General features: G+C 35.9%; 3 protein-coding genes across 6 annotated transcripts; all 3 read right to left on the reverse strand.

Moving 5' to 3' along the window:
• Window positions 1-863: 863 nt before the first annotated feature.
• On the reverse strand, window positions 864-3742 carry LOC122604999 (protein FREE1-like). The gene is made up of 6 exons (XM_043777860.1): window positions 3130-3742; window positions 2354-2440; window positions 2003-2134; window positions 1807-1938; window positions 1462-1527; window positions 864-1358 (listed from the first exon to the last, which is right to left on the reverse strand). Exons 1-6 carry the CDS (start codon window positions 3655-3657, stop codon window positions 954-956), a joined length of 1350 nt encoding a protein of 449 aa, XP_043633795.1. The 5' UTR covers window positions 3658-3742; the 3' UTR covers window positions 864-953.
• Window positions 3743-4254: 512 nt separating this feature from the next.
• On the reverse strand, window positions 4255-8216 carry LOC122604085 (prostaglandin E synthase 2-like). The gene is made up of 6 exons (XM_043776984.1): window positions 7802-8216; window positions 6322-6456; window positions 6138-6213; window positions 5934-6028; window positions 4958-5125; window positions 4255-4581 (listed from the first exon to the last, which is right to left on the reverse strand). The coding sequence occupies exons 1-6, from the start codon at window positions 8142-8144 to the stop codon at window positions 4412-4414; spliced, it is 987 nt and encodes a 328-aa protein (XP_043632919.1). The 5' UTR covers window positions 8145-8216; the 3' UTR covers window positions 4255-4411.
• Window positions 8217-11886: 3670 nt separating this feature from the next.
• Window positions 11887-17927, reverse strand: LOC122603630 (ABC transporter B family member 13-like). Of its 4 annotated transcripts, none has more exons than XM_043776387.1 (10): window positions 17580-17927; window positions 17375-17429; window positions 17064-17239; window positions 16388-16588; window positions 15938-16197; window positions 15223-15536; window positions 13825-14802; window positions 13426-13667; window positions 12925-13172; window positions 12730-12808 (listed from the first exon to the last, which is right to left on the reverse strand). In XM_043776387.1, coding segments are annotated over exons 1-10 (2757 nt in total). In that variant the 5' UTR covers window positions 17862-17927; the 3' UTR covers window positions 12730-12807. The 4 variants fall into 4 exon arrangements, with proteins under 4 accessions (XP_043632320.1, XP_043632322.1, XP_043632325.1 ...); XM_043776390.1 differs by having other exon boundaries at window positions 12743-12850; window positions 12976-13172; XM_043776386.1 differs by having other exon boundaries at window positions 12743-12850.
• Between the last annotated feature and the right edge of the window lie 567 nt (window positions 17928-18494).

Consider the following 18494-nt stretch of genomic DNA (forward strand, 5'->3'; position numbering starts at 1 on the left):
CGCGTACGAAACGCGTACGAAACGTTTCCTTGATGTTTCCATATATACCGAAACGTTTTTGTGAACCTTTAATACCGTATCTAATTAATATTAAGGTTTCAATGGGCTTTTCTATATTCCAAGAACGACTGCCATCTGTCGATCATGTATACCCCAAACACAAACCAACCACATTATACAATTGAGATCACCATTAGGCTTTTTCTATTCCAAAAAAGATTAGTAAAAATTTAATCTGTGATCACCGGTTACCATCTCTCTATATAAAATCAATATATTTTTATTTTTTATTTTTTTATTGTCGTATCTTTGCCGTACCCGTATCCTAAATTTTTTAATTTTGCGGTTCCCCGTTCCCATATCGTTCTCGTTTGCCGTATCCGTTTCGGTGCTACATAGGTGCTAGAGAGCCTTCTCACCCTCAATACCTAGTACAAACTGCCATTAATCACAAATAAGACTAAGGCCCTGTTTGTTGTCATACAATTGAAACAGATTTCGAAATAAACTCCAAAACGTCCTTTGTTTTCATAAGTCCTTTCGAATTAAACTCCAAAACGTCTTACTTGACAGGGTTCAACGGTTTATGCACAGTAACATTGCGATGCCAAGGTCTACGAATGTAGTTTTTAAACGCTTAGGGTTTGCAATAAAAAAGGGTTAGCGGCGCAACTTGTTGCCCGTTTGCCTTCTAATTCTATGTAAATTACTTTTTTATATTAATACAAATTTTTCATACTCAAAACCTACATATTTTACGAGGATCCGTATCATTTGTGTTATGCTCGATTGACACATCAAATACACTAAAGAACAATCAAATTCTATCATCAAAACAATCCAATCAAACCACACGAAAAAAATGAGATAACACAAATTCCGTATTTTAATCAAACAAGGTCAATAACTTTTCAATATAACAGCAAACCCTTTTGAAACACAAATTTTCAAATTCATGAAGAAAACTTACGTTTCGTATTTTCAGACAAACGGTCGAGTTCTAAATTCATACGTGCATGAGCGTATCCTCTTGGGTTCAACAGTCTTTCGGTATAACACCTAATCGGTCCATGGAAAAACAAATTTCTGAAATCATTGTCGTGGTTCTCTGGACATGCTTTGTCATGTGAAAAGTTGCCACATTTGAAACATCTTCCTAGTTTTTGTGCTCTACGCTTTGCCGCGGACTTTGATTCTCCTTGTGCGTAACATAATTCATTATGATTGCGTCGCCTGGCATTATCACACTGACACTTAATATTTCCACGAACTTGAGGAGCATTGTCTTCTGATGGAAGAGCAATTCTTTCACGAGTGCATTTGTTACAGAACATATCTCCACACTGCCGGCAATGACGCTACAAATAGACAACATAGTAAAATTAGAAGGGGAGAAAACACAAAAGAAGCACTTTCAAAATATTGAAAAGGAACAGAAAACAGGTTTATAATTCCACTAACCTTCTTGTTAGAAGCACTAACATCACCTCCACAGCCACTACAATTAGTAGCAGATTTATAGAGTACCTAAAAAGTTCATAACCAACTGTCATATAAATTATAAGGAAATATATACAAAATATTAAAAATAAAAAAAATAAAAAGTAAATGGGTGGGAACCCTCTGGTCCCATGTAGTGACACATTAAAAATACAAACTTTTTCTCTTTTCTCATCGGATAAAGGATCTTCGTATGTTATACTATTCAATTCTCGACGACGAATTAATCTATTCATCTCTAAGTGGTTGGTTGATGCTTGCAAATTAATAAATAAATATCAATCAAAATTGATAAATGCTAATTACCCATTGATGGTTCTCCTCATCTGGGGGTTTGATTATGTCCATCTCGTCACCCGAACCTTCTTTCTTTTCCGTCGACTGCTCAGTAACTTTTACAGCATCAACAGGCCTGGTCCTCCCATCCATTTCCTTAATCTGTCATTTCCAAAAGATATTGCTCAACATTGCAGATTGAAAAGAAAAAAATGTCAATTCTAACCTGAATGGTTGCCGCAGTTATTGTGTCCAACAATGTGTTTGTGGTGTAACTATCGGATTGCAGCCTTACACGCCTTGGCTCGATATCTACAGTACTTTTGTACCAAAATGCAAAGGTAGATGAATCATACACCTAGTCATTTACATTAACAAAAAAAAGTTAAATTAGAATAGGGAATAATAGGGATTTTTCGAGAGTCCTGAGTTTCATCACAGACATGCGTGTAATTTAGGAAAGGAGTAGATTATAATACCGGTCTAAAAAAAATTAAAATAAATAAATAAATAAAATTTGAGACTTAGAAAGATTAATTATCACACAAAAGAGTTAAGAGCAAGGAAAGGAATATACTTCAAAATTCGTTATCGTGTCAAGAGGATATATTTTCAAAGTTCGACGGGTAGAAGGATCGCGCATTTGGATTCCATCCAATTTTATCTGCGAAGGGTAAAAAGCATTCGGATTCAATATAGGCAAAATAAGGTAATTGATTATGTAAAAAGGGTGGAACTTCTAAAATAATAATGTGATTTTATCTAAAATCAATATCTATAAATCCTTATAAAAGTTATTGAAATTAAGTTTAAGCATATTTTTCATTCCCATAAGGCCATAATACACTTCATATTTATTTTATATTTTACACATCCTATTCCTAATTACCGAAATTATCCTTAAAAAAAATTAAACCTATAAAAATAAACCGATCTTTGATTCCAATTTAATTAATATTGATCTTTTTATATGGTTTTAAAACAATCGACATAATCTTATAATCTATATTTTTGACACATTATGCAACCAATGTGTTCTATTATAAAAATAATTATAAAATTTCGCCGCAACGTGCGGGTGCTCATTGTATTTAAAGATGGGTGCCAATAGAGACTTGCGTTCCCTCGTAAGTGGGCTCATTGATTTACACCTCAACCGAAGCCATTGGTTGGGCATCGGTCTGAACCCATCGGTGGACCGGTGAGTGATGAATGGAGTGGGTAAGGAATATTTTTTTTTCCTTTTTTCTCTACTTGTGAGTGGATGTATGTATAAATTTTAAGAAAAAAAAAAAAAAGTGACCAAAGAATGATGAGGTCCATTGGCAATGGTGTGTCGGTTGTGTGTGGTACCTGACAAAGAACATCCATGGTAGACTGGCCACCAGTTTCAGCCAACCACTTGACTCTAAACTTCTGCTCCCCACCACCTTCTGTAACATCCTTTTTCGGGACCGTATGATCAATCACCACCTCATTTTTCCATGTAACCCCGTCACCGGCAATTGACGCCCCTAAGTCGTGTTTCTTCCCGAGTAACCACTTTTTTGGAGGTGGAGGGGGGAAATTGTGGTGATCATAATTATCATCATATAATGAAACATTATTATTATTAAAAGTACTGCAGCTAATATAAGGAGAAGAATCAAAATGGGGGTACTTCTTGATCATAGGATATCGGTTTGAAGGAGAGATGAGATTGGTGGGGTGATAAGGAGGAGGTGGTGGTGGTGGTGGTGGGTGGCATGTGGTGGTGGGGCTGAAAGGTGGGGCCGAGGCGTAAGGTGGTTGGTGGTGGAAATGGGTGGTTGGATTAGGAGGAGGATAGTAAAATAGAGTGGTGGTGGTGAAGTTGTAATCCCCATAATGATGATGTTGCATGTTTCTGGGCAGGAGAATGATCAAAGAAAGTGTGTTATTGATTGAGGAGCAAAAGTCTTTCTTCACATTTAAGTATTGTAAGATATTTACTCCAATATTTATGAACCAGTACTATTTTTGTCAGCTTCGCATTATTGGATCAATCATTTTAGTAGTAGTTCATGTAAGTAGCAAGTATAAATACTATTGTAAGACTATATATCTCTACTGTAGGAAGACTATCTCTGATGTTAGAGAAATGTTTTTACTTGGGCGGTCTTCAGTTTTTAGTGAGCCAAGTGACTATATCATACACTTGAAAAAGTTTAGAATTTTTATAAGCCATATACTGTATTATTTTTAATACTAATAACTGTGGGGACAAAGACCAGGGAATAACTTGATAATTCTATTTATTAGTTAAGGTTTTGGGTTTAAATCTGAACAAAATATTTACCGAGCAAGAGATAAGAATATTTTTTCTAGAATTGGATTTGGATATATGATTCCAAATAGAACAAACAAATATTGTTACCTGTAGCCATGATACCTGCTCTCAATGTTCGATATATAGTGGAGAAATTGAAAAGTGGCCAAAAGTGATCGATGCTCTAAATCGATGGAAAGTGGTATCATACTATCATGTTTTCAATTACTATAGAATTATTATATTTAAAGTAATCTTAGTATCACCAATTAACTATTATTTTTTCCTGGTATCCTAGACGCATGTCTCACTCATAGAATACTCATCAAGAACACTGATTCTAACAAATCATGCTCCTTTGTTGGTCATGCCACGATTAGGCTTCATTTGGCTCTCCATCCTAGCGAACCATTCACCGATATGAGTGTTAGCCACCATATCCTTTCCCGACTTGAGATCACGTATAGGCCTCAGGACTCCAAACACAGCAAGGTCAGCCAAATTTGGTTCTGAACCACCTGCATAATATTAGGAAGGTCACACACATCACTCCGTCTGACTTCAAAAATACATACTCAACACAATGATTTCACAATCAATTCACTTTCATTATTTTCGATTTATAACTTCATGTCGAAAATGCTTAAAAAATTGGATTATTTTAGACGACATTTTAATATAGATGAAATACTTTAGGAAGTTTGTTGCCCTAATATCCTGAATGTACAACTTGGGTGACTTTCAACCCACTTGACCATTCACTTTTTGGCAGTTTTTAACAAAATTATATCTTAACCTTAACTGATCAATTTTTTAGTAAGCAAAGTAGATATTAGCACGCCTGAGATTAGAGAATATAAGTTTAAAAAAGTATTAGAATGAACTTGAACTAACCAAGATACTGTCTACCCGCTAAAGCATAAACCCATGTCTCTGCAGCTTCATACAAGGCTTTTCGCTCATCAGTAATGTTATGTCTCTTCTTCAGTTTCTTCGACACAAAATACATAGCTGCTGCTCCACCATACTTTGCCACCAGCTTTTCAGTGAAGCTAAAATTACCTGAAATAGTAAGTTATTTCAAATCAACATAGTTCTATTGCCGAGAGGTTATTAAGGGTGCGTTTAATTGTGGTAATTTTTTTTTTTTAGTTTTCCATTTCCGATTTTCTAGGAAATGAAAGGAGTTTTCTATCTCTAGAAAACAAAAGAAAAATTTGAAAACGCGTTCAAAACTAGAAAAATGGAAAACACTATGAGGCTTTCAAAATTTAGAAAATGGAAAATGAAATGTTGAAAGGGCTTGGCTTGGATGATGTTGACTGCATCATTCTTTGTACCGACTATATAGAATCGATAAGATGAAACAAAATGTCTAATCATGATATGATATTGAATCTAAAGGGGAGAATATGGTGAAAATATATTCAAGAAAGTCCTTTGACTAATAGATTATTTCTAGATCACTCGCTTTTTTGAATTTCTGAATTTGTGGCTAATTTATCAATCAAGCCAGTTACATCATGATAACCGTAATAATCTATGCTATATTATCCCTACCTAACGTTTATATATAACTTTGGTGAATATATAGAATGAAGCCACCTATGGAGAGTAGACTGGAGGTAATCCAAACTCGCGACCACCTAACAATATATAGAAAAGAGTGGAAATATACAAAGAACAGAAGATTTGCAGTAAATTCAATACAATCAGATATTCACTGTTTGGTTTTCTTAATGAGCTTCATTTCGTTAAAATACTCTAACCAGAATAAAATTCAAATAAAGATATATGAATGTGTTACACTGCCTAAGCATAAATCAGTAGCTTTAAACCTAAAGACACTAGTTGGAAAAAAGAATATTACCATGGGAGGTGATGTAATCAAATGATTCAAGAGCCTCAGAGGGACTTCTGTATATATTTGGTGATAAGACATGCACCAGATGATTGTCCACCCACCTACATCAAAAGTTATAGGCATAAAAGATCAATTCCCAGTCCTAAAAAACAACAAAGTCTTCCAGCAGAGATTTCACCAGTTAGGTACTAACATCAAAATAGTTCATACCTACGCCACTTCTGCGTTTCTTCATCTTCAGAAACAGAATCGGGATGCATCCTTTGGTACATTTTATCAATGATTTCTGCCAAGATAAATTGATATAGCCTTCAAGAATAGCTTAACAACTATAATCAAGCAGATTAAACTTAACTATTAACTAAGTAAACACAAAACATTATAAGTGAATAACCTGAAGAATCAACCATTTGTTCTCCATCCACCATCAAAATCGGCACCTTTTTGTAGTCAGACCATTTAATTTCCTTTTTATTCATAGGATTGACTTCCACAATCTTGTAGGGAACATCATTATATTCAAGAAATGCTGTAAAAAAGTAAGAGAAAGATCAACAAGTAATTAATCAATAGCTATTCAACACAACATAACTTGACCATCATAAACCAAAAAACATGATACAATATAACAAATTAACGATTCACAAGCAATTAAAGTTCATATACGCTCACTGACTCACACAAAATAGACGATCATATGTTTCTCTGTTACCATAATTAATCTGTAACATGACTACGAATGATTGTAAAGAACTTTTAAATTGTTGATTTTTATGTAATGATCTTTGCTTACATGTTGGTGTATGTAAAGTCAAAACTTATCTATACTATATTATAAAGCAGATTCCTTCCAGATTTTCAACATTGAATTGAAATTTTCAATATTGATTTTAAGTACATCCCCAAAATACCCCTCTCATCTATTCTATATTTTTTTTTATTAAAATAACCATAATACCCTTTCTCTCTCCTCAAATCTCAACCAATAATCTTTTTTCTCTCTCCTCCATAAATCATTTATTCCTCCAATTCATTCAAAATCTTTTATCTCAAAAATCATACGTCGATAAATTATAAAAATTGTATGGGTGTTCTTAAAATTTCATGCTCTTTCATTAGAGATGTCCTTCGATATACTTTCGACAAATTTTTAAATCCGAGAGCGGAGGCCGTAGGCATTTGACTATCACACTCTCTAACCAAGCTATCACCCCCACCATCTCAACGCCGCAACGTGCGGGTACTTACTCTCGTAAGTTATAACAGCACCAATATCAACATCTTCACATTGTTAAAGCCTGATGTAATATGGAAAAAAAAAAGTCGCAGTTCTGATAATTGCAGGAAGACTTGTTCATTTCTCTGTCCGTGTTTGTTCATTTGTTTGCCTAACTTAAAACAAACGAACATGAGCAAGCCCAATTTGTGTTCGTTTGGTTCCTTTACTTTTAGTAACATAAATATAAAGGGTAGATCGATAGAAACCCCTTGATCCCATGTACCGCAATGGTACCTGTGAAACCCCCAATCTGAGTTTTTTGCATTGATGGTTGGCTACCATTCAGTCATTCACAGACTTCCCTTAGGCAAGAATCGAACCTACGCCCCCTCAAACCACATTTTCTCAAACTATAGTACCATTCAGTCATTCACACATACCTTTGTTAAACCATAAAAAGCATAAGGGCCAAACATTCATTCAAAATATTAAAATATTGGTATATAGAAATATTAAAATATTGGTATATGGAAATATTAAAATATTGGTATGGGAGGGCTTTTCAGCCACATTGGTGAGCCTCATACTCACTTTTCATATATATATATATATTAAGCATAAAATAATAATAACAATAAAAAGTACACAAAAATACCTTTAACCTTATTACAGAAAGGGCAAGCTTGGTACTGATATAAAACGACGTCGTTAGGGACGTATTTCTCATCAACAACCTCTGCTGACGTGGCAGTTGAATAAGATGCAACATGACACCTGGCGCAGTTCTGAACGACGTTAATCCGATCAAACAATTGAGACCGTGGTGTCGGCGGAAAGGAGTTCAAAGGGGTATTATTATTATTTATGGTGCTATACGACGCCGTTTGAAGGATCGAGTGACGGCGAGTAGTGGCGGTAGTGGAGAAGGAAGCAACCGCCGCAGCACGGTGGGCGGTGGCGGCGAGACGACTGACTTTTCTGATTGCCGTTGTTGCCATTTTGATTGATGGTTGTAGAAGTGAACGAAAATCAAACGGGGGATTAAAAGTAAAACCTTTTGAGGGGTTTGGACTTTGTCGTTGGCTTAAACCTCTCCACAAATTACTTTTTTCTATTGATTTTTTTTTTATTAATTTATTGTTATTGTTATTGTCTCATTCAAATCTCAAAACATCTACCGATTAACCCGCATATTATGCGGGCACCTGAATAAAATTTGAATTTATAAAGATACAACACAACGAACGTATTTAACTTCTTATTATGTTGGACATTATTATATTGTATATTTTGAATGAGCGATGTTAAGACTACAATTTGTTTAAAAATCATAAGATATAACAATTATACATCATATTAGTTATGTTAAAAATCTAATAATAATTCAAATCCTATACCTTTAACTCCGAAATGGTATTGTAATAATTAATTTTGATCTACAAATTTGTTTCCTATTTTAATGGTAGCCTTCCACGATTATTTCTAAAAAAAATTAATATTATAATATTTTGAAATAATTTTTCATTTTTTGTCTATTTTTAATTTTTTTTAAATGATGTCATAAATATATCAAAATATCCAGAAGCACCAATGACTAAAATAGTCTTAGTTTTTTAAGAAACTCAATAATGTTTCTCATTGGTGTAAGTTATTTTCCAACCGACAATTAAAAACAAGGAATTGATATTGATATTGAATATGTGAGCCGCTTAAAACAGAAACTTATATCATCAAAAGGAATTAAATCCGGTCATGAAACAATCGACTCTAAATCATATTTTCAGATTTTAAAGGCGACTTATATCAGATTTTTTTTTTTTTTTTTTTAAGATCATATTTTCAGGTCATAAATTAATACGAACCATTAGATCGGTTAAAAACCATTTGGCTCATGATATCACATGTTGGAATAATTATGATTCGTATTGTGAATACAATGAAAACATGATTATAATAATGTGTACCTGACGATCCAGGGGACCTTGTGAGAGCAAGAACTATTGCCATTGATGTCGGGTTCCCAATACAAGATGATTGTTTGATGACGAGATTGAGAATTAGGGAGAGAAAATACACACATAATAATGAGATTAAGATTAGGGTTAAAAAGGTTGGAAATGACTCTCTATTAATAGAGAAAACATTTACAACTTTAGCCCTTGGTGTTTAGTATGTGCAATATAAGTCCCCGTAGTTTCAATTATCTAATGGAAAACCCTATAATATGTCTCTAAGAGTAAATACGTCCATCGTATATTTACTAGACATAGGGATTTCAGTTATCGTCAATTATCATATCACGAATGATAAACGATCAGTGACGATCACATTTAACGTGGTTCCAACAAGAGGTCGGACGCTCCATGCCATTAGCGTCGATCGTCCTTAGTGGTGAAGACGCACACGTGATTACGTGAAGACGCGACCTTAGAGCATGCATGGAGTATATACCCCTTTGTGACAATTTAAATGTCGTGTAATTAATTAGTTTTAACTCTTTTTTTATGCGGTTGTATATGAAGACTGAAGAACCTAGGTCATGTCCTCCATATCTAACTTGCGTATTAATTAGTTTACATATATCTCTAGTTCTCTACTAGCTGTTTAAATCACCACGTACGTGGAAATGAAAGGATTTGCATGTCTTTTTCAAAGGTATTATGAGGTTCGTCGGTTTACGAAATTATTTATGAGGATGTACTCTTAATATTTTTAGTAGTGGTGTGTCAGTCTGAAAACCTATTTAAAAGTGCCAAGTGAACCTTTTGCCAGGATGGGTAGTGTTTTCATATTTTTTTACTCGTATTAACAATTCGGCTCGGGTTTCGAGTATAGGGATGTTTTAGGGTATGTTCTTGAGTTTTGTTTTAAAAGGAAATGAAAAGATTGTAAAGGATTTTAAAAATATTTGGGTTCTTGAGTTTTATTTAAGGGAAGAAGAGAAAAGACGGAAAAAGATTTGGAAGGAGAATTCTATAGAATTCGTTAAAGATATTTTCCTCCCACTTTTGGGATGATTTGGAAGGAAGGAAACTCCACCCCTTCTCTTCTTTCCCCTTCCTTTACATATAAACTCGAGAACACAGGCTTAGAGTGAACTTTCTGTCAGGATGGGGTGCCTAAGGGGAAGGGTGTAGTCGGCTTGTTTTATCGGCATAAACCATCGGCAAACATCGGCTAATCGGCTACACTATAGCATCTCCATCGGCTTGTATTGGCAATTTTAATCGGCTAGTTTTGGCTATATATATCGGCATGTTTTGGCCGATCCTTGTGAACGTTGGGAGCGTGTATTTGTGACGTTTTTTTTTTGTCCTTGTGCCAATATTTTTCGACATCGCCGGAAGCCTAAAAAAAAAATTTGGTGGTTTTCGATTTTAAGGGCTAGATCTATGTTTTTCTTAGCTTCTATTGCCGGAATACGTGCCGATAAAACTTGCCGATGCTCCTAACGTTATATAGCACCCTTTTCCGATGAGATTCAAAACCCCTTTTGAGGTTTCCGATCGTTGCCGGCCAAAAACGTTCACTTTCATTAGGCCAAAACATATTTTGGCTTGTGCAAGGGTGTAGTTGGCTATTGACTACTTGAAACTCGGTTTTTCGGCGACCCCTTTTTGGGGGTTTCTGGTTTAATCGATATACTATTGCTTTGTTGGTTGGTTCGGTTTTCCGGCGAGCCCTTTCTTGGGTTTTCTGGTGAGACTACTGCTTCTCCTTTTACTACTGCTAAGGTGGTTGTGGTTTTCCAGCGAGCCCTTTCTTGGGTTTTCAGTTAACTGTTGCTCCTTTTATGGCGGTTAGTTTTCCGGCAACCCTTTTCTTGGGTTTTCCGGCGACCCTTTTCTTGGATTTTTCGGTACCGCTGCTGTATATTTATCTTTTTACATTGCCGTTAATTGTTTGTTTGTGATTAGCTTGGTAGTGTTAGCGGTAGCGTTGCCGGATTTTTCCTTGGTAGCGTTGTCGGATTTTATTCCATTAAAGCAATAGGTAGCCGGAAACAGTAGCTTTTAGCTGATGATGATATCGTTGAACAGTTTTTTAGATTGACGGTTAAATGGTCGATGATGATACAAATGTTCGTAAAAATGGGACTCAGACGATCCGAGGCGTATCTTGGCGGGGTAAACCCTTCGGGTTAGCAGCCATGGTGTCTCCGACTTCCGAATTTTCCGACCCCCAAATTCTGTGCCCAAGTTTCATTTTATAAAAAAAAAAACGGTCACTTTTTTAGTTTTTTGGCAAGTTTGATTATAATTCCGATTACCTTTGCTATGTTATCAAATTGGTTAAATTGGCAAGTTTTTTATCACTACACCACCTCTTTTGGCAAGTTTTGGCTTGTTTTTGACTATTTTTTGACACTACACCCTTGCCCCTAATAGGATCCCCGATTAGTATCGCATCGGGTTTGGTCTTCGGGTTTAACGACCGTCCCATTGTCCTTCACTCCTTCCTAGTTGTAAAGCTATGGGAATGCTGTAGTAGTTTATGATTGATTAATTAATAAAACTGATCACAATGATGTTAAACAATAAAAGTATTATATATACAATAAAAGTATTACGAGTATAAAACTATTATAACTTCAATAACAGCGATTAAGAAACTATAAAAGTATTATATATACACAATCACATTATCTAACAGATTGACCTGTTTGCAGCACTTCGGGTCAAGACATCCGGATCTACCCGAACCCGATAAAAAAAATGAAATGCTAAATTAATGGTATATTCATTCATAATGATGTATTAAAAATGAAAATATTATTTCCTACATATATACCACTACTACTACTGACCCTCAACCTGTGTGCTTTTTTCTTGCTGAAGATCAACCAAATGTGCATATACACTCCCCGGCATCCTGACAAGCGCATCGTGGGACCCACTCTCGACCACCTTTCCGTTTTGCAACACTGCGATACTATCCGCGTTACGTATAGTTGACAGCCGGTGTGCTACCAAAACGGAAGTTCTTCCTTCCATTAACTTATCAAGTGCTTCTTGGACCAGCCTCTCAGAGGCTGTGTCCAGAGCACTTGTTGCTTCATCCAAAAGAAGGATAGAAGGGTCTTTTAAAATGGCTCTAGCTATCGCGACCCTTTGCTTTTGACCACCAGATAACTGAATACCTTTATTACCAACTTCCGTCTTGTAACCTTCTGGCATTCTAGAAATGAACTCGTGAGCGTTTGCAAGTTTCGCAGCATTTATTATCTCGATTTCTGATGCCTCTTCGTTCCCATACTTTATATTGTCATATATAGTTGTCGAGAATAATGATGGTTCTTGTTGTACTAATCCAATCCTTCGTCTTAACGACTTCAAATTCAACTTTTTCACGTCTAAATCATCAACACAAACCGTACCACTAACAGGGTCGTAAAATCTCAATACTAGCCCGATAATGGTGCTTTTCCCTGACCCACTTGGCCCGACTATGGCCATACTCTTTCCGGGCAATATATCCAAATTCAAATCATTTAAAACATGAATATACGGTCTTGTAGGGTATGCAAAAGTCACATTTCTAAACTTTACGTCTCCTTTGATACGATCTACTGACAGGGAATCTGGATGGTTGGGAATGATGGCTGATTTACGATTTAGAATCTCGAAAACTGAGCCCAGTGCTTGTGTTCCCTTCACAATATCTGGTGCCAGAGCGAGCGTTTCAGCTATCGATAAAGCGGTGACTACCAAAACCATGAAGGATTTAATAATGTCACCGAAATTGGAAGTTTTGTGTTTAATTAATATTGATGCATACCAAAGACCCAAAGCGTATGAGCAGAAAGCAAGGAGTTGGGAACAACCGTACCCAAAACCTGATATATGACCACGTAGACAGGCTTGTTTTCCTGGCCGGTTGAGTTCAATAGAGAATTGATGTGACACTTTATCTTCTGCACCAAATGCAGCAACAGTTCGGATGTTAGCTATGGCTTCACGGGCCATAGATGTAGCTCGAGAATATGCAGTTGTATAATCTCCACCAAATCCCTTTAGAAAAAGTTGCTGCAACATATAACCATATAAAACTAACGTTAGTTCATGAATGCTACGAGTGGGGGCAGTGTAGGCTGTTACCCCCAATCTAATTTTGTTACAACGTAAAGAATTTTATTTTAAGTGTATATTTAGTAACGTTTTACTAACGGGTGGGGGCAGTGTAGTCTGTAACGTTTTACTAATGGGTCACATGGATAAAATAAGGATGGTAACCACATGTCAATGTAATGTGCTTAAATGCAGTAATTTAACCTCCAACCTCAGTTATGGAAGCCCCAATTAAAAGAGGAAACGTGGAAACAATGACTAATGCTATTCTCCAGCTCAATATAAAAGAGATCACAAATGCAGTCACAGTGAGGGCAATGTTCTGTACAATTGTCGATAGACGATCAGCCAAGGCACTTCTTACTAACGTGGCATCCGCAGCCAGTTTTGACATAAGTGAACCAGTGGAGTTTTCATCCAAATCAAACCAGCCAATTTCATTTGTAAGCATAGCTGAAATACAAAATAAACACCCGATTAGCCCGTGGAAATAATAACAAACCAAAGGGTTAGCCAATGATAATCTAATGAATCATTGCCCCATTCACTGATTTTGTGTTTGTACTACTAGGGGAGGGGTGGCATTATTCACAAACGAACACAAACAAACCTGAGAACATGGATAAACGGACCCTGGTAGTAAGACGTTCTCCCATCAATGTATAGAAATAATGTTGCAACATATATATCGGTATTGTTACAATCCCAGCTCCAACAAATATAAGTGATGCACATCGAACATCATCTCTAATTTTAGAATTATCATGAGAATAGAAGGCAGTCAAAATATATGTGATCCCAAGAGCAAATAAAGGAGCTTGCATTCCTGCTAGAATTGCACCCAAAGACCCTGCCAATGCATAAGGCCACTCTGGCTGATTCAGTTTCACAAGATCCCAAATTGATGGCGCGTTCTTGGAAGATCTTGATAAAGAGTCATTTCCGTCATCTGCATTCACTGTTTTTGTGGCTAATGGGTCAAACTCTTGATAATAAGAATGTTGACTAACACTGGTTTGACCTTTTGTACTGGTGTGTTCTAATGCTTGTAGATTTACTAGATTTGCATACTCCCCACCTTTAGAGATTAATGTTATATGGGTACCCTTTTCGACCACTTGACCATTTTTCAAAACAATAATGGTGTCAACATCTCTAACTGTGGATAATCTGTGAGCCACAACAATTGTGGTCCTATTTGACATAACCGTGTTTAACGACTGTTGGACAATGAGTTCTGATTCAGAATCGAGAGCACTTGTTGCTTCATCTAGCAGTAAAATCTTTGGGTTTCTAAGTGTAGCCCGTGCAATTGCTATTCTTTGTTTTTGGCCTCCTGAAAGTTGGGTTCCCCCTTCTCCTACTTGAGTGTCGTAACCATTTGGTAATCCTTGAATGAACGAGTGCGCGTTTGCAGCTTTGGCAACTTGCATTACGTGGTCCATGTCTGCATCAGGTTTACCATAAAGAATGTTTTCGGCTATAGTTGTGGCAAATAATGCTGGTTCCTGACTAACCAAGCCCATGAGCCCTCTTAACCAACTTAACTGGAGAGTCTTTATATCATGGCCATCCAACAATATTTGCCCTGAAAATGAAAACACACACCGAGTCAGATATTATTAAGAGCAACTGGTCTTGCGTATATCAGCCAAATTTGACCTGTGTATCTATGAATGGGTCAACCTTTGTTGTAGTTTACTCTAACAGTTCTAAAGTTGCAACGGGTAAATGATGTTACTAGAAACATAAACTTATTATTGAAATACTAATTGTATTTAAACAATACTTGTTTTAAAAAATTTATAATGTGGACAAAAAGTGCTATGGGTTGTCCAACTAGACCCGTTTCTAACTTAAAGAAAGTACCTATTTCGAATTCAGACCAATATCTAACACATATAGTGATAAGAAATGGTATGCAGCTGACAAAGAAAGTGTAGGAAAAGAGCAGTGGATGGTTTGATGTAACCAATTGGCCCAACTATAATAGGATATTGTTTGTTACCTGAAGTGGGGTCATAGAACCGTTGTATCAAAGAAATGATGGTGCTTTTTCCCGAACCACTAGGACCGACAAGTGCAATTTTTTTCCCAACACCAGCAGAAAAGCTCAAATCTTCAAATACCATATTTGGTCTTGATGGATAAGCAAAACACACGTCACGAAACTCAATGCTTCCATCCACTTTTGAGAAGGCCATCCCTGAATTTGACTTTCTAGAGGGGTCAACATCCTCTTTAATCATGCTTACAATGTTTCCAGCAGCAGCCTTACCTTTAGCAATGGCTGCAAGATTTGGTGCAGCCTGACCAAGAGCACTACAAAACAAGATGTTCTGCTTTTTGTTAAAAATTTGAAAATCAAATGCAGTTTCAGAGGTGGAAAGATGGGCGGATCGAAAGGGGCAATCTTTTGGTGCTGGCCAAACGGATCAGGTAGGCTTGGGTAGTTGGGTTGACCAAAATACTTGATGCCCAGTTTTTTATTTACTGATAGCTAGTCTGTATCATTCTGGAAAAAAAATGTTATTTCATAAAACATCTATCTCTACTCAACTATTTACAATGTTTTATGTATCAAAAGTACTAAAGGTTTTTATCCCGTTTGGGACATTTGACCCTTCAGACGTAAAGATATCCCCCACATTAGCCTAATTTTAAGTAAATATGCTAATATTACCAACAGTAAACATAATATTGCTGCAACAACTGAAACTTACAATCCACTAAAGATGACATTGATGATTGTTGTGAATGCTTTGCCACCATTTGTGTCATGGTGTCGAACAAGTATGCCGGCGTACCAAAGTAGTAACGCCCAAGCACAAAACAAGAGTGAATATGTGAAGCCGATGCCGACTCCTTTAGCAAATCCACTCTTCTTCCCAAGTTTCAGTGCATTTTGAAGTGATCTAGAGTATAATTCAATTGCTTTCTCTTCACCCACAAACGAATATACAGTACGAACTTGTGATATATTCTGACAAATCCAAATACACAAGACGAAAACTTCAGTTAGTCAGGAGAATTCAAGTATAAGTAGAGACCAAAATGTAAACCAATACATGCCAAATGTAAATCATGTAAACTTGATTATTTTACAAAATATCACACGATCATTTTAATTATGCACAACTAAAAACTTTACAAGTTTTGCAAGTGGTTTTTACCTCCTCTGCAATCTTCCCAGATTCGGCATATGCAGCCTCACTTTTTTCAGATAAGGTAGACATGATCATTGTGTATGCTCCTCCGGCGAAAGCAATGAGTGGGACAATGGCCAAGGTTAGAAGTGTGAGCTGCCAAACTGAAGTAAATCCCACCACAAACCCAACAAAAAACTGGGAAAGATACCGTAAACCATGACCTATCTGCATTTTTATCCAATGATACAATTAGTACAGAGTAGTTACTAAGTAAATTTTTTCTTATCCCTTTTGGTTTCTGTAGAGGTGGCCATATCAACCCATTAATATGCAAATGAGTCAATTTGGGTTTTTGATTGTAACATGTTGAATATACCAAAGTAGCTATGAGGTGATAGATGGGTCAGAACTCAAAAGTCATTAAATATGCATCTAAATGTTTGGAACATCCGAAATTATTGTCTTTAAAAAAAGTTACTCTATTATTTTTAAGTATATAGTTTTGTAATCATAATTTATATGTAGTAATCACTATATTAAACAACTACAAAGCTTAATATAAAAGGCCAAATATTGTTGTCAGGCCGACCCACCCCGCCCGTTTTAACCAATGCAAAAAGTTATGGTGTTAACCTTAACCAATTTCGACCTGTAATCCAACCCGCCCATTTTGACAGATCCAGGTTGTTGTTTGTTGTACCTTGTCGCCTAACGCGTCTTGCACAAGTATAGCATCACTAGAAATGTGAAAGAGTAGATTTCTATCCTTAGCTACAGTGTCAAAAAACTTAATATCCTTTCTCAACACAGATTGAAGATATTTGAAACGTAGACGTGCTGTTTGTCTTTCTCCTGTCTGCATCCAGCATGCAACACCTTCAAAATCACCATACTAGTAATTTGTGAAAATGCTTTAACTTTCAAGATTCAGACAACACATCTTTGACCTAAAAAGTCAAAGTTTGACTTTTTCTGTTGAACATAGCAAATATCAAAGAGAAAGAAATGTACCAATCCATGATGATACAAAAACAACCAGTCCAAGATACACCAAATACAGAGAATTCTGCACATAAAGTTACAGGATCTTTTTCAGCTAGAGATAAACTTCTCTTATTTTCTTTTGTTTTTTGTTTTTTTTTCTCCTGGAAAACTACTATTTAAGAATCTAGTAAGTTAGAAAATGTGGGAAATGTAGAAAAAGGATTCAAATGACCTTAGAAACTTCAGAATATAATCTATGTGGATGTGAAGACAAATGACCCAAAGTATCAATCATTCTGCCAAACAAAACAAAGAAAACCGGAAGCGCGGCACCATGAATACAAGCTCCAATGCTTCCAAATAACATTAAGAAGAAATCCCATTTATCAGCTGCGTAAAATAAGCCCGAAAATGAAGCATTCTTTTTTGCTGATTCTGTATCTGATTTAATGTCAACTTTTGGAGTTTGTATATCACCAGAATCTTGATTTGCCAAAAGTTCAACTTCTCTCATTGTGAAGCTTAACTGGACAGACAGTTTGCAAAGAGAGTGATATTATTTATTATTAAAAAAAGTTAAGTTTCTTTCATTTCATTTACATGATGGACAATATGATATCAATTTCCCGCAAATAAATGAAGCAGCTTATAGTTGGCCAACTAACTAATCGGTTTTGTTTCGATAACATTTACTATACCATTAAATAGCTCAAAAAAGTAAATGAAAAAGACTACTGTTGATCTGGTTTATAAATTTTTTGCACCCAAAGTATAATTCAGATGAACAAGTATTAGTATTATTATTGTTGGTACGCGACAAGGAATACTAATAAACAAGCGAAACATGAAACACATTAATTTGGTCATAACATCTAACACATTAATTTGTGTGGCTCAATCCAGCCCGGTTTGCATCGTTTCAACCGGTACAAAATATTTACCATGACCCGATATCAGAAGCTAATTTTCCGCATCTTATAAGTTTATGCAGCAACCCCACCAACATTATATCTCAAATACCCCAACTACTTCAATGCCAACAATGTCATTCTATGGTTGTGGTTTAATCATTTATAAATCAAAACTAATAATTATAGTTATTCACTGAGCCAAGGACCTCCATTTAACTACGCCAGATCTGTAGGCT

The sequence above is a fragment of the Erigeron canadensis genome, chromosome 6 (genome assembly GCF_010389155.1).
Source record: "Erigeron canadensis isolate Cc75 chromosome 6, C_canadensis_v1, whole genome shotgun sequence".
In the NCBI taxonomy this organism is placed as follows: domain Eukaryota; kingdom Viridiplantae; phylum Streptophyta; class Magnoliopsida; order Asterales; family Asteraceae; genus Erigeron; species Erigeron canadensis.

Bases quoted from the DNA above. Each gene is read 5' to 3' on its own strand.
- LOC122604999 (XM_043777860.1), bottom strand. From the start codon at position 3,657: ATGCAACATCATCATTATGGGGATTACAACTTCACCACCACCACTCTA. The intron at 2,135-2,353 runs GTATATTCCTTT...GTAAATGACTAG, and splicing joins ACACGATAACGAATTTTGAA to GTGTATGATTCATCTACCTT. The intron at 1,939-2,002 runs GTTAGAATTGAC...TGGAAATGACAG, and splicing joins TAACTGCGGCAACCATTCAG to ATTAAGGAAATGGATGGGAG.
- LOC122604085 (XM_043776984.1), bottom strand. From the start codon at position 8,144: ATGGCAACAACGGCAATCAGAAAAGTCAGTCGTCTCGCCGCCACCGCC. The intron at 6,214-6,321 runs GTTATTCACTTA...TTATCTTGGCAG, and splicing joins ACAAATGGTTGATTCTTCAG to AAATCATTGATAAAATGTAC. The intron at 5,126-5,933 runs GTAATATTCTTT...TTACTATTTCAG, and splicing joins TGATTACATCACCTCCCATG to GTAATTTTAGCTTCACTGAA.
- LOC122603630 (XM_043776385.1), bottom strand. From the start codon at position 17,861: ATGAGAGAAGTTGAACTTTTGGCAAATCAAGATTCTGGTGATATACAA. The intron at 16,589-17,063 runs GTACAACAAACA...ATAAAAATGCAG, and splicing joins AAGACGCGTTAGGCGACAAG to ATAGGTCATGGTTTACGGTA. The intron at 16,198-16,387 runs GTAAAAACCACT...TGGATTTGTCAG, and splicing joins CTGGGAAGATTGCAGAGGAG to AATATATCACAAGTTCGTAC.